Source organism: Sapajus apella, unplaced genomic scaffold, assembly GCF_009761245.1.
Source record: "Sapajus apella isolate SASKATOON/1434 unplaced genomic scaffold, GSC_monkey_1.0 scaffold68, whole genome shotgun sequence".
NCBI classification, from domain to species: Eukaryota; Metazoa; Chordata; class Mammalia; order Primates; family Cebidae; genus Sapajus; species Sapajus apella.
In genome coordinates this window covers 718,513-733,114 of record NW_022437008.1, presented here as the reverse complement: position 1 = coordinate 733,114, position 14,602 = coordinate 718,513, and the positions used below count along the sequence as shown (strand labels likewise).

Here is a 14,602-nt window from a genome sequence, read left to right as displayed (position 1 = left end):
CAGTGCCTCACTCCCCTTTCGCTCGCCCGGGTGGTGCTGAAGCAACTTCCGCCCTGAGAAGGGTGGGGCTTCCGTCTCCCACTCTCGCGACTGCTTGCGGTGAAGGACGGAAAATGGTAGCCACATTTCTTCCTCGCCCTTCCCCTAGGCTCCCCGTCACAGTTCCGCCCTTACTACTCCCACTTCCTGTCAAAGAACAGCCACTTCCACCCGGAAAAGGGGTTGTTCCGCTGAGGGCGCCGGCTGCCCACCCAACCTGCCCTGTATTTTTGCCATCATAGTCTTCTCCACCACTGTTCCTTCCAGTCACGAACGACGCAAACGAAACCAAGTTCCCCCATCTCGGGACAGGAGCTCTTATCCTCTATTACACTCCGGGAGAAGGAAAAGCGGGAGGAAAACCTGGCCTCCAAGCCCGACCCCTCGGCCCTGCCCTTTACCTCTCCACCCCTCAATACATAACCTCCCCTCTAGGCGGGGACGAAGCCACATTCGCCCTGAGAGAGGCGGAGCCTCCGCTTTTACCCCCCGCTCTCGCGAACTTTCAGAACTCTCGCGAGACCCGAAGCCCGACTTGTGCGCCCGGGAAACCCCGTCGCTCCCTTTCCCCTGGCTGGCAGCGCGGAGGCCGCACGGTAAGCGGGTGCTCCGAATCGGACCATGAGTGGGGCGGCAGGACTGGAAGCCGCAGCCTCAGAGCGCGTGCCTTAGGGCCCCGAGGCGACCGGTGCGGGCCTGTCCCGCCCCCTGGAGCCGCGGCCACGTGCGAGCGGCAGGCCCGAACATGCCCGGTCAGCGCCGTCCGGGAGCTGAGCGTGGGCCCGGGGGAGTAGTGGCGGGTGTGCGTGGGGCGTCCGGAGTCCCGGGGCTGAGGAGTGAGGTTGCGTAGGATCTTCACACGCGGGAGCCGGGCTGTGTTCGTGCGACCCAGAAAGTCCGTGGGCGTCAGTGAGCTCCTTCGGACCCGCAGGAGCCGGGGCCAGTCGTTGAAGGGGCCTTGGGAAGTAACGGGGTACCCTGGTTTAGGATACCTTGGAGCGAAAGGAGTGGGGTGGGGTCCGGGCCCTTGGCGGTCGTCTCCGCTAGGCCTGTGTTCACATGCGTGACCTTCTCCCGCAGATGCCTGGAGTTACTGTAAAAGACGTGAACCAGCAGGAGTTCGTCAGAGCTCTGGCAGCCTTTCTCAAAAAGTGAGTTTGGGGACTGAGGTTCAAAGCGGGTGGAGGCTGTCGCCTTGGTCTACCCATCTGGGCCCAGTGTTTGCCGGTGCTGGCAGGGGAGACTTGTTAGGGGCTTCTGTGGCTCCTTTCGGCATTAGGCCTGGCTTGGTTGCGGTTCCAGCTTCTCTTTGTACTCTGGGCACATCAGGCACCTCATAAACCATGGTTATGTTGAAGGGAGGGCATATTTGGGGTGTGGGGTAGTTTGTGGAGATTACTGAATCGTGGTTTTCTTACTGTTTTGGTCTTAGGTCCGGGAAGCTGAAAGTCCCTGAATGGGTGGACACCGTCAAGCTGGCTAAGCACAAAGAGCTTGCTCCCTACGATGAGAACTGGTTCTACACGCGAGCTGGTGAGGAACTTGGGTCTTTGGCTGGAGAGTGGGGAGCTGGGTGACCCCTGGCACAAACCATACTTACCTGTCTCCTATGAGCTCTTTCCTGGCCCCTGCCCAAGAGGGAGAGAAATGTTGGGTTGTGTCACCACATGTTTTGTGTGGTAGGACATTCAATAACTTGATACTCCAAGTTTTTATGCAATTCTAAGAGCCTTGTGAGAGGAGGACTTGTGGCTTTGAGCTTCAAGGGAAACCAGAGACAGATGAATGTTTATATTTTGCTTATAGGTGGTTTAATCCTTCCTACATACATGGAGTCAGACTCCCTGGGTTTGAATCCATCTTTTACATCTGCTTGTGTCAACTCTGGCAAATTACTTAATCTGCCTGTTCCTCCATTTTCTCATCCCAAAAATGGGGCTAATTACTGTGCCAGTACCGAGAGAATTGTAAGGATTGAATGAATTTAAATCAAGAGTGTTTAGAACATGTCTGTTGCAAAGTAGTTAAGAAAAAGTTAGCTGCCTTTTATAATTGCTCAGGTCAAGTTAGCCTGCTTCATGTCTCTAACAGGTTGTTTCTAACTAAATGGTTGGAGGTGTGGCCAGGTTAGTACTTGCTTTAAATCCTGACTTCCTGACCTTATGGGCACCCTGTGACCTTGTGCCAGCCCTGTCTCTTTTCGATCTTAAAGTAATAATTTACGTTTAGTAATAATACAGTAATGTACAGTAATAAATGTATGTACGGCCCCTAACTAGTGTTAGTTTTCATGTGTCTTGGCATTTCAGTACTCAATAAATCTTCACCCTCAGAAAGACCTAACACGGTGGGCGGTGGCAGTGCTGTGTTGTGTCGAGGCGACTGCCTCAGAGTGGACCTTTGCTAAGGGGCCTTGGCCTCTCTAATCTTAAACCTTATATTTCATGACTACAGCTTGTCTCCAGATAGGAAGTAGGTGGGAAGCGGGGTTTGGAAATCAGCAAAACTTCAGAATGACCCTGAAAAGAGTTGACCTTGGTACAGGTTGTTTGGCCCTTCGGAATAAGAAGCATTTTGTGGATTTGTGGTACACTTGTGCCTCAGATGGCCATGGGGCCTTGGAGTGGGCACAGAGGACCAACGTAACTCAGCTGCGGCCTCTTAGGACTGAAAGATGAACTTGCTAAGGTGGGTGGGGTTGATGGCATATCACCCACTCACTATTCTTTTTAGACAGAATGTGGGGCTAATGAAGAGAAGCTGACTTCCCTGGGTGCACAGCAGTGACAAAGTCTGGAAGAAACATGTCCCCTCCACTCATCCCCCCATCTTGCTTTGGCAGTGCCTCAAGGGTCAGTAGGTCAGGGCAGCTTTGGATCTAGGATTAGGAAAAATAATCTAATAGCCTTTCTCATCTGGGGTGAAGACGCATGCTATGCTATCAGATACCCCAAAATAGGACTCTGTGTGTCTTTTATTCATGTGTGTTTTTGTTTGTTTCAACATAGGGTGGGATTAACAAGAGATGGGATTAAGCCCTTGGATAATAAATGTAGCGGCACCTGATGGTCATGGTAGACTTGCTGCGGCCCCTTTCAGCCCGCCATGTCCCTTCCTGGAAACCTCAGGCAGAAGGTGCATCTTCTCCCTGCCTGCTGGCCTTCATCACAGGAAGTACCACAAAGGTCCCTTTTCCACCTCACTTGTCCAGCTGCCCTAGTAGCACAGGATGGTTGTGTGTAGACTAGAGGCCTGTTGTGTATATTTTTGTTGGGATACAGCCACAACCACATTATCTACATAGTGTACACAGGTGCAGAGTTGTAGTTGTGGCAGAACGTTTAGCTCTGTCACCCAGGTTGGAGTACAGTGGCACAATTATACCTCACTGCAGCCTCTAACTCCTGGGCTTAAGTGACCCTCCCGTCCCACCCTCCTAAGTGACTACAGGTGCCCACCAGTCACCATGCCTAGCTAACTTTTTTTATTTGTAGAGATGGAGTCTCACTGTGTTGAACTCCCAGGCTCAAGCAATCCTCCCATCTCAGCCTCCCAAAGCACTGGGGTTATAGGCAGAGTTTACCAGTCTCTATTTTAGAGTTTTAATATGTTCCACCCAGTTTGGCAGTCAGTTTATACTAGTCATGGGACTGATCTGTTTTACCAGTGAGGAAGCTGATGTGTGGACAGGTGAAGTCACAGCCCCCTCATATTTGAAGCTAAAGTGTGCTGAGGCTGTGGCCCTGCTGAGCAGGGCCAAAATATGGAAGCATGTAGGAACCAGTGTGTGGTGGACAGGTCTTAATCTCGGGGGTTGGGAATAAGGAGGTCCATGGCAGAAGATGGGGCCCTCCTAGGGGGTGGTTTGGGAATGGAGTGGAGCGGTAGGAGTAAGAAGTCCCAAGGCAGTGGTATAAGGGACAAGGTAGAGGAAGAACTGAAAGACTTGGTCTCACTGACGTTCAAGGGATGGTCACCATGGGTCTTCATGAAGGGGGTGGTCTCAGCTTACTGCAACCTCTGTCTCTCAGATTCAAGTGATTCTTCTACCTCAGCCTCTCAAGTAGCTGGGATTACAGGCATGCGCCACCACACCTGGCTAATTTTGTATGGTTAGTAGAAATGGCGTTTCTCCATGTTGGTCAGGCTGGTCTTGAACCTCCCCCAACCTCAGGTGATCCACCCACCTCAGCCTCCCAAAGTGCTGGGATGGCAGGCGTGAGCTACTGCACCCGGCTAGGCCTCTTTTCTTTGAGATGGAGTTTCGCTTTTGTCACCGTGGCCGGAGTACCATGGCATGATCTTGGCTCACTTGCAACCTCCCATTTTCCGGGTTCAAGCAATTCTCTTGCCTCAGCCTCCCAAGTAGCTGGGATTACAGGTGCACACCACCATGCCCAGCAAATTTTTGCATTTTTAGTAGAGACAGGATTTCACCACATTGGTCAGCCTGGTCTCCATCTCCTGACCTCAGGTGACCTGCCTTAGCCTCCCAAAGTGCCGGGATTACTGGCATGAGCCACTGTGCTTGGCTGGACAAGCCTCTTGTTGTCTTGATTCTCTGAAAGACCTGCTGAAGATAGAGATGTGGGAGTCCAGTTTGGTGTTTTGGTGGGTGTCTGCGAGCAGCTGCTGAATTGGGGTGTCTGAAAACATTTCTTGTAGGTTGAAGGCTGGTCCATGTTTGGCTCCTGCGTAGGGCTGGGCACCCACTTGTGCTGTGACAGTAGAAAGAATTCTTGAGTTAATTTTCGTATAAGGTTAAAAAATTGAAAAGATAGTAGAAAGAATGAGATCCTAGGAGGTGTCACAGAAGTGAGTTAAGGGATTAATCAAGGTCAAAGAAGTGGTTTCTTTCTTTTTTTTTTTTTTTTTTTAGATGGAGTTTTACTCTTTTTACCCAGGCTGGAATGCAATGGCGCGATCTCGGCTCACCGCAACCTCCACCTCCTGGGTTCAGGCAATTCTTCTGCCTCCGCCTCCTGAGTAGCTGGGATTACAGGCACACGCCACCATGCCCAGCTAATTTTTTGTATTTTTAGTAGAGACGGGGTTTCACCGTGTTGACCAGGATGGTCTCGATCTCTTGACCTTGTGATCCACCCGCCTCGGCCTCCCAAAGTGCTGAGATTACAGGCTTGAGCCACCGCGCCCGGCCAGAAGTGGTTTCTTATAAGTTAGGCAGAGGAGGGTCAGCCAGAGTGTACTGGCGGGGAGTTCTTCCCTGTCTTTGACTCAGTAGGTCAGGATGCAACCACCAGTCTGAACTTAGCTGAGCTGTGGTGACTCCTGAGAAACTGTGCTTGGCTGGTCTGCCCTATGCCCAAGTGCAGAGGGAACCCCCTCTCGGTCTACAGGAACACACAGCAGCTCTCCCTTGACCATGAACTCACAGTAGAGTGAAGAGGGGTGGTCTCCTTTGCAGTTCCAGGTAGAGGGTGATTCCTGGACAAGGGATTCCTGAGAGGAGTGGGTTGCCATCCCAAGAATTCACACAGCAGAAGAGCAAAAGGCTTCTAGTCTGGAGGAACTGCAGAAGAAACCATTTGTGACAGCACCTTGCTTGCAGTTGGCTCTCATAAGTACCAGTTAGGGTGGCCTGGATTTGTGCAACTCCCAATTCAAGAGGTGGGGCTGGAACCTGGGTCTCTAGGGGGTGAGGAAAAGGGTGTTTTAATAGAACGCGGTATTTCAGCTCTTGCATTTCCAATTTGCAAAGTTAATAAACCTCTTCCTTCTAGTGGGTCAGAAAAAATAATTAGCATGAACTGAGATGGCAGGGGAGGAGCTTATAATAACTGACCAAGGTTGTTCTCCTTGCCAAAAGGTTTTTATACAGCCGTAAGAAACATTTTAAGCCTCTGTTAGAGAACCTAATAGGCTTTATTGAGAGCTTGTTCTTTGCCAGTCACTGTGTGTCTCCTTTGTTACCATAGCATGAACCACCTTGAGGATAGATAGGTGTGTCCTGTGTCCCTCTTGAGGAGGAACAGTGTTGGTATTCAAGCCCCTGTCAATCTGACAGCTTAGAGCTTGGCTGTGTCCACACCAAGACTGGCCTGAGCTCTGGGTGCTGGTCGCAACCCAACAAGACTGAGGTTGAGTGCCCATTTCTGGTACACAGCCTCTCTGGGCGTCTCTGCTTAGGAGTGTGCCTTACTCTTAAAAAACAAGATAACTACTGCTTCACTCCTTCAAAATAAAAAGAGAGGGAGAGAGAGAAAAGCAAGGTAACAGGAAAAGCTACCCTGCTTTTCCCAGTCCTGGATACTGTAGTTCAAGTGGGAGAGCAGGTCTCTACCCAGAGCCAGAGCACAGCCAGGTACAGAGCGCAGAGGGATGGCAGCAGCTGCTGGACATACGAGCTGGTCTGAAAGGTTGGAGGTTTCCAGTGATGTCACTCTTCTGGCAGAAAGATTGGGGTGGGTGGCTTATACCAAGTGGTCCTTGTTGTGGATACTTATAACCCAGCAGTAGGGTAGGGGGTAGGGCACGGGGTGAGGTGGGGATAGAAGTGAGCAGATGGCAGAGGTGGTGAGACAGCAGCAGGGCTGTGCTCTTAGCCCCTGCAGACCATGGTTATACAGTATCAGCCAGGGATTGGTTCCAGGATGAACCCTAATACCTAAGTCCACAGAAGCTCACTCTTTTTTTTTTTGAGACGGAGTTTCACTCTTGTTACCCAGGCTGGAGTGCAGTGGCGCAATATCGGCTCACCGCAACCTCCGCCTCCTGGGTTCAGGCAATTCTCCTGCCTCAGCCTCCTGAGTAGCTGGGATTACAGGCACACACCACCATGCCCAGCTAATTTTTTGTATTTTTAGTAGAGACGGGGTTTCACCATGTTGATCAGGATGGTCTCGATCTGTTGACCTCGTGATCCACCCGCCTCGGCCTCCCAAAGTGCTGGGATTACAGGCTTGAGCCACCGCGCCCAGCCTAGAAGCTCACTCTTAATATAAAATGCTATAACATTGGGGCTGGCACAATGGCGCACACCTGTAATCCCAGCACTTTGGGAGGCCAAGATGGGTGAATCACTTGAGCCCAGAATTTCAGGACCATCCGGGCAACATGGCAAAATGGGTCTCTTCAAAAATTAGCTGGGTGTGGTGGTGTGCGCCTGTAATCCCAGCACTTTGGGAGGCCGAGGCGGGTGGATCACGAGGTCAAGAGATCGAGACCATCCTGGTCAACATGGTGAAACCCCGTCTCTACTAAACTACAAAAAATTAGCTGGGCATGGTGGCGCGTGCCTGTAAACCCCAGCTACTCAGGAGGTTGAGGCAGGAGAATTGCCGGAACCCAGGACGCGGAGGTTGCGGTGAGCCGAGATCGCGCCATTGCACTCCAGCCTGGGTAACAAGAGCGAAACTCCATCTCAAAAAAAAAAAAAAAAAAAACTGCAGTGAGTTGTTACCATGCCACTGCACTCCAGCCTGGGTGACAGAATGAGGCCCTGCCTCAAAAAAAAAAAAAAAAAAGTAATATTTGCATGTAGCCTATGCAGATCGTCCCATGTAGTAGTTTTTTTTGTTTTGTTTTTTTTTTTGAGACGGAGTTTCGCTGTTGTTGCCCAGACTAGAGTGCAATGGCACATCTCGGCTCACCGCAACCTCTGCCTCCTGGATTCAAGCAATTCTCCTGCCTCAGCCTCCCGAGTAGCTGGGACTACAGGCACGCACCATCATGCCCAGCTAATTTTTGTTATTTTTAGTAGAGACGAGGTTTCACCTTGTTGACCAGGATGGTCTTGATCTCTTGACCTCGTGATCCACCCGCCTCGGCCTCCCAAAGTGCTGGGATTATAGGCGTGAGCCACCGCGCACGGCCATATTTTTTTTTTTTTAAGACAGCCTTACTCTGCCGCCTAGACTGGAGTACAGTGGCATGATCTTGGCTAACTGCAACCTCTGCCTCCCAGGTTCAAGCGATTCTTCTGACTCATACTCCCTAGTAGCTGGGATTACAGGTATGCGCCACCACGCTTGGCTAATTTTTTTGTATTTTTAGTAGAGATGGGATTTTGCCATGTTGGTCAGGCTGGTCTCAAACTCCTGACCTTAGGTGATTCACCCACCTGCCTCAACCTCCCAAAGTGGTGGGATTACAAGCATGAACCACCATGCCTGGCCGGATCCCATATATAGTAAGTCACCTCCAGATTACTTCTAGATTAATAGAGGCCAGACAGCAGTCCCAGCTACTTGGGAGGCTGAGGCAAGAAAATTGCTTAAGTCTAGGAGTTTGAGGCTGCAGTGAACTGTGATCACACCACTGCCCTCCAGCCTGGGTGACAGACAGAATGAAGCCCTGTCTTAAGGGGGGGAAAAAAACTAATACAGTAATTGTCACACTGCTTTTAATTGTGTGGATTTTTTTCCTGTGAATATTTTTGATCCGCCGTTGGTTGAGTCTGTGGCTATAGAGGGCTGGCTGTATCTGGACCTGATCTCAGGGCAGGAGGGGGCTAGGAACAAGCGGTGTGCAAGAACCATTTCTGAGCAGGGAGCAGGAGGCCAGGAGCAGCCTACCACCCCACACAAAACACTGCTGCCTGGCACTTGGAAACTGGAAGAATCCCCAAATTCCCCCACTTGATCTTTAGAACTAGAGGAAAGAAGTCACTTGAGCAGACTCTGACCAATTTGCGGGTCTCTGGGTCCCAGGGATAAATCAGACTCTGCTCCAGAGCCAGGCAGAAGCATGTGATGGCTGAACTCTGGGTACTTCTTGCATCATGGATCACAATGGCAGGACAGGGCAGTGCCTCCAGAACTATGTGACATGGAGCCATTGAGTACCCTCTGGCATCTCAGTTTCACTCCCTGTAAAGGAAAATAGCACTTGACACACTCATTGAGTCCGCACAGTAACCTCCTGGCCCTAAGGTGAGGTGCAGGGGAGACACAGAAAAGCCCTTGGCATGGGGCCTGGCTGATGTGTGCTCCAGTTAGTGGAACCGTGCAAGTGTTTCTGGGGAGGTGGGAACTTTCCTTGCAGGCAAGGAGGCTGGCTGGGATGGAACAGGGACTTGCCCAAGCCAGTCTAGGAACAAGAACCCCGTGTCCACAGAGGGGCTGGTACACATTCCAAGATGGGGGCATCCACTGCACAGTGTCTGCCCTGTCCTTGTTATCCTGAGCTCTCTCTCTCCAGACTGGTTGCCCAGAGAGTGGCAATAGGTCCTTTCACTCCTGCTTCTCTGGGGCCCATGGAGATGGTCACAGGTAGGCTGTGACCTACCTGTACATATCTTAGGTTCAATTCAACAGCAGTGCTGCTGGGACAGTAACCACTAAAGAAGTTGGCCCTGCAGAGGTGGGAGTGCCCACCCAGGGTGCAGGGCTGTTTGGGGTTGGGGACACAGAGAGGGAGCTGTCAGTTTCCGGGTGTTAGTGTGTGTTTTCAGTTTCCCTTCTTACAAAACGGTGAGAATTGGCTGTTTACACATGGAATTGTTTATATGAGACCTTGATCAAGACCCTAAATCGCCCTCTCACACTATCCCCAGCTTCCACAGCGCGACACCTATACCTCCGGGGTGGCGCTGGGGTTGGCTCCATGACCAAGATCTATGGGGGACGTCAGAGAAATGGCGTCATGCCTAGCCACTTCAGCCGAGGCTCCAAGAGCGTGGCCCGCCGGGTCCTCCAAGCCCTGGAGGGGCTGAAAATGGTGGAAAAGGACCAAGATGGGTAAGCAGGGTGGGCAGGGCTGGACTGATGGAGCAGCCTTGGGGCCGGGCCATCAGTGCCCACAACTCATTTCCCCAACAAATGGTCCTGCGTAGTCTGCCCAGCCCCTCCGGCCTCTCCCCAGAGGCAGGCAAGAGGGGATTCTGCAGAAAAGCGAACAGCAAGGGGCCTCACCCTGACCTCTCTGGCTGACTAGCCCAGGCTCCAGGAAGGTAATTTAGCGACTGTCCGCTTTCATTAGCCTGCTCGTTAACTTTTCCCAATTGATTTTTCGGGGCTTTTGATCTAATGCTTGCACAAACGATACCCCATCAGCTCCCAGGCAGGCTCCCACTACTGCCCCCAGCTCGTTAGAATGCACCTGACTAGGGCCCTCACTGAGACTTGGCTAGCGGCAGGTGGTCTCACAGCCAAGTGCCTTCTTGAGAAGCCTAGCTCAAAACCAGAAAGGGCTGAGAACATGACCTGTGCTCACTGGGGCCTGCATGACCATTCCCTCCCCACAGGGGCCGCAAACTGACACCTCAGGGACAGAGAGATCTGGACAGAATCGCCGGACAGGTGAGGCCTGCATTGGGGCAGGGCCAGAATTATTTCCTCCTGGAGGGCACAGCCCACGGTGGTGGTGGGGTCAGGAGGACTGCCCAGGGACAGGAAAAAGGGCAGTTCTGATTGACTTTTCCTGTTGGTGCTGCTTAGAAATTTGGAGGAAACTCCAGCCCAGGTGCCACTGAGCATCTGCGGAGCACATAGCTGCATCCGCAGATGACCCCCTCTTCCCAGGTCAGCCTGCAGTGTTCCCTGAAGTCCTCATGCTTACTGAGCATCACATCCGTTGCTTGGGAGAGGTGGAGATAAGGGCCAGGGCTGGTTCAGGACCCAGGCCTCCATTCAGATCCTGGCTGGCTGACACCTGGGGCAGAATGGCCACACCTTTGGTGCCACAGTCTCCCTGTCTTGGCCTCCCTGTGGCCAGAATCTACCCTTGGCCATGTCAAGCATGGTAGTGAGGAGTACAGCAGGAGCTCCTAGGGCCTGGCGTGAACTCAGTTCTGTAGCATTGACTTAGGCCTCCTAGGAGCCTTGGAGTATTTAGTCACTTAGTCAAGTGTCACAAAAGAATGGAAGGTGTTAGCCTTCTAGGAGTTGGGGTTGCCTGGAAGGAGAAAGCTCTTCCAGGCAGAGGGGCTTGGCAGGCACATCATTGCTGGTGATTGGATGTTGCTTTCTCACATGGCAGTGGGACTCCACTCCACCACTCCCTTCTACGTCTGTGAAATGGGGAAATACCCAGTGAGAATTAGATGAGATGGATGCATTTCATTTAAGACCACACATCGGGTGCCTACCTCTAGTGGGTAGGAGGTAGCTGTTACAAAGTGCCCCAGCAGAGGCCCCCTTGACTGACCTTACTCTTCCATCTTTTCCCACAGGTGGCAGCTGCCAACAAGAAGCATTAGAACAAATCATGCTGGGTTAATAAATCGCCTCATTCGTAATCCTCGTCTGGGTCTCTTTAGAGTCTACTCTGTCACCCAGGCTGGAGTGCAGTGGTACCATCTCAGCTCACTGCAACCTCTGCCTTCCGGGTTCAAGCGATTTTCCTGCCTCAGCCTTCCAAAGTGCTGGTGTGAGCCACTGCGCCTGGTCTGGTCTGGGTCTCTTGGTTGGTTGCTCTTTGGGGGCATGAAGAAGTGTTTCCTCCCTTCCCTTGAGTGAGGGTGCCTAGGTGGCTGTGTACCTGGCAGCCAGTAGGGCCTCCCCAGTCAAACAGTTCCTATCTGGGTTTGGAGGAAGGACCTAGGGGCCCTCATGGCTGACTCCCCCACATCCTGTCTTTGCAATTCTCAGAAAGTAAGAAAGGACGGCTGTGTGAGCTGTTGAGGGCAGTAAGCTGTGCGCTTAGCTGGACATGGGCTGCAGAGGTGGCTTCTGCTGGAGGAAAGCAAGAGGGTCCACGGCTCATGCTTCTCCCTGGAAGGTGGAGCACAGACAGGCCACCAGGGAGCCTCCACCGCAAAGTTGCCTGTGCTGCCTGCACGTTCTGGATGGTCCTTGAGCCTTCACTCTGCATCTGAGTGGCAGTGGGCCTCCTGAGTGTGGCAGTGGCAGGAAGCCGGTGGAAGCGGAGCCTGCTAGGCGCCTGTGCAGAAGTGCAGCTCCCAGGGTGGCCACACGGGGGCTGCATGGCCTCAGCAGTCCTCCACAGTGACTGGCTTACACAGCAAAGTGCGATGGGGTCTCCACCATGGTTGGGCACCTGATCAGGGCAGGAGATCCCAACACCACCCAGTGGGCAAGACAGGAAAGAAGCTCTTGGGACCTGCTGTGACCTGATGTTGCACCCAGTTGGGAAGATTAAACTGGTTTGGCCAATATCTCCCAGGATTCCCCTGTCCAAGTTATTCCTGGGATCTGACCCATTTCCTGGAAAGGGCCAAGCCTGGGTTTTGAAGTTTAAACTACTTGAGTTTAAATCCCAACTCTTCCTAATCCTGTGTGACCATGTTCACCTTACTCCCCTGAGCCTTCACCTCCTCCTGCTAACTCCCCATTGGGCAACATGCCATGAAGAGCCGTGGCTCTGCTGGTGGACAGCCAGTTGGCAGTCCCCAAATCTAAGTCATAAGTGTTGAAAATAGGAAGTATCAAAGCCATCGGGTCCTACACCAGGGGAGAATGAAGCTGCCGCCCTCCCCAGCTTGATGATTGTCAGTGCTGAAGGATTTGTATTTAAAACGCGCTTAGAACCTACTGTGTGCCAGCACTGTACTGTGCCAGGCACTTTCCAAATGCATCATTGTGGCCAGGCACAGTGGCTCGCACCTGTAATCCCAGCACTTTGGGACGCTAAGGTGAATCACTTGAGGTAAGGAGTTGCAAGAACAGCCTGGCCAACATGGTGAAACCCCGTCCCTACTAAAAATATGAAAAATTAGCTAGGTGTGGTGCTGGGTCCCGGTAATCCCAGCTACTCAGGAGGCTGAGGCAGGAGAATTGCTTGAACCCAGGAGTTGGAGGTTGCCAGTGAGCCAAGATTGCACCATTACACTCCAGCCTGGGCAACGAGTGAAACTCCATCTCAAAAATTAAAAAGTAGCCAAGCATGGTGGCACATGCCTATAATCCCAGCTACAGGAGAATCGCTTGAATCCAGGAGGTGGAAGTTTCAGTGAGCTGAGATCACACCATTGCACTGCAGCCTGAGCAGAGCCAGAGTCCATTTCAAAAAAAGAAACAATAAATTAAAAGCATCATTGTTTACACTCAGCAACCCTGTGAAGTAGGTGCCAAAAAGGATTTTGGAAGTAGGGAAAGTAAGCCATAGGTTGGGTAACTTGCCCGCTGTCCCCCAGCTACAGCCATCATTTGAACCCAAGCCACCTGGCTGCGGGCCAGTCACTCACCATTCTGGGCCCTAGTTTCCTCTTTTGACCATTAAGGATAAAACATTTCCCAGAGCTGACGACATGAGAAAATGCCAAGCGTCTGGTTTGCACAGCAGCAGGTAGGTGGGAAAGTGGAAGTGTCGGAGTGGGTCTGCAGTCCCGCCGCCGTGCCGCTCCAGCCACTGGGGGGCAGTAGAGGCCCTAGAAACAGGCTCCTCCACGGAAGGTGAAGTCAGGGCTTCCAGGTCTGGAGCCAAGCTTATTCCTGGGAGGGGGTCTTAAGGAGGAATTGAAGCACAGAGGGTCTATTGACCCCAACAGAACACCTGGGATTCTGGTCCCCAGAGCTAGAGAACTGTTCCAGATACTGTGCCAAGTGCACTGCAGAATATTTTTTTTTTTTTTTTTTAAGACAGGGTTTCACCATGTCGGCCAGGCTGGTCTTGAACTCCTGACCTCAGGTGATCTGCCCGCCTCAGCCTCCCAAAGTGCTGAGATTACAGGCGTGAGCCACCACACCGGCCAGAATATTCTTACAGTCTTACAAGTGGGGAGTTTGTACCCATGTTATATGAGAAGAAGCAAGTTCGGATGACCAGTCAGTTGACAAAACTGAGATGTAAAAGAATCCTGGACTCTTGAGGCCCAGTCTCTTCTGCGTGGGTGGTAATTGCACTTTTTAAAAAGTTTGCACTGTGGGAGGTGGAGGACCACTTGAGGTCAAGAGTTTGAGACCTTGACTGGGTGAGGTGGCTTGTTCCTGTAATCCCAGCACTTTGGGAGGCCAAGGTGGGTGGATCGCCTGAGGTCAGGAGTTTGAGACCAGCCTGATCAACATGGTGAAACCCCATCTCTACTAAAAATACAAAAATTAGCCGGGCGTGGTGGCATATGCCTGTAATCCCAGCTACCTGGGAGGCTGAAGCAGAAGAACCGCTTAAATGCAGGAGGCAGAGGTCACGGTGAGCAGATGCTGCACCACTGCACTCCAGCCTGGGCAACAAGAGTGAAACTGTCTCAAAAAAAAAAAATTTAAAGACCAGCCTGGCCAACATGGTGAAACCCTGTCTATTAAAAATACAACAAAGGCCAGGCGTGGTGGCTCACACCTGTAATCCCAGTACTTTGGGAGGCCAAGGTGGGCAGATCATCTGAGGTCGGGAGTTCGAGACCAGCCTGACCAACGTGTAGAAACCCCATCTCTACCAAAAATACAAAATGCCAGGCGTGGTGGTACATGCCTGTAATCTCAGCTATTCGGGAGGCTAAAGCAGAAGAATCACAAATCTGGGAGGCGGAGGTTGTGGTGAGCCAAGATTGTGCCATAGCACTTCAGCCTGGATAACAAGAGTAAAACTCCATCTCAAAAAGTAATAAATACCAAAAAAAAAAAAAAAAAAAAAAGACAGGGCATTGTAGTGCACACCTACAATCCCAGTACTTGGAAGGCTGAGACAGGATAATGTCTTGAACCCA

The 14,602-nt window shown here is 51.8% G+C and overlaps 1 protein-coding gene across 4 annotated transcripts; it reads left to right on the top strand.

The window, feature by feature from the left end:
- The first annotated feature begins 268 nt into the window (after nucleotides 1-268).
- On the top strand, nucleotides 269-11,240 carry RPS19 (ribosomal protein S19). 4 transcript variants are annotated; one of them, XM_032249318.1, is made up of 6 exons: nucleotides 269-635; nucleotides 1,120-1,190; nucleotides 1,472-1,572; nucleotides 9,554-9,737; nucleotides 10,244-10,298; nucleotides 11,171-11,240. In XM_032249318.1, the coding sequence occupies exons 2-6, from the start codon at nucleotides 1,120-1,122 to the stop codon at nucleotides 11,195-11,197; spliced, it is 438 nt and encodes a 145-aa protein (XP_032105209.1). In that variant the 5' UTR covers nucleotides 269-635; the 3' UTR covers nucleotides 11,198-11,240. The 4 variants fall into 4 exon arrangements, with proteins under 4 accessions (XP_032105209.1, XP_032105207.1, XP_032105208.1 ...); XM_032249316.1 differs by lacking the exon at nucleotides 11,171-11,240 and adding an exon at nucleotides 10,901-11,049 and having other exon boundaries at nucleotides 10,244-10,359; XM_032249317.1 differs by lacking the exon at nucleotides 11,171-11,240 and adding an exon at nucleotides 10,901-11,049 and having other exon boundaries at nucleotides 606-791; nucleotides 10,244-10,359.
- The last annotated feature ends 3,362 nt before the right edge of the window (nucleotides 11,241-14,602 follow it).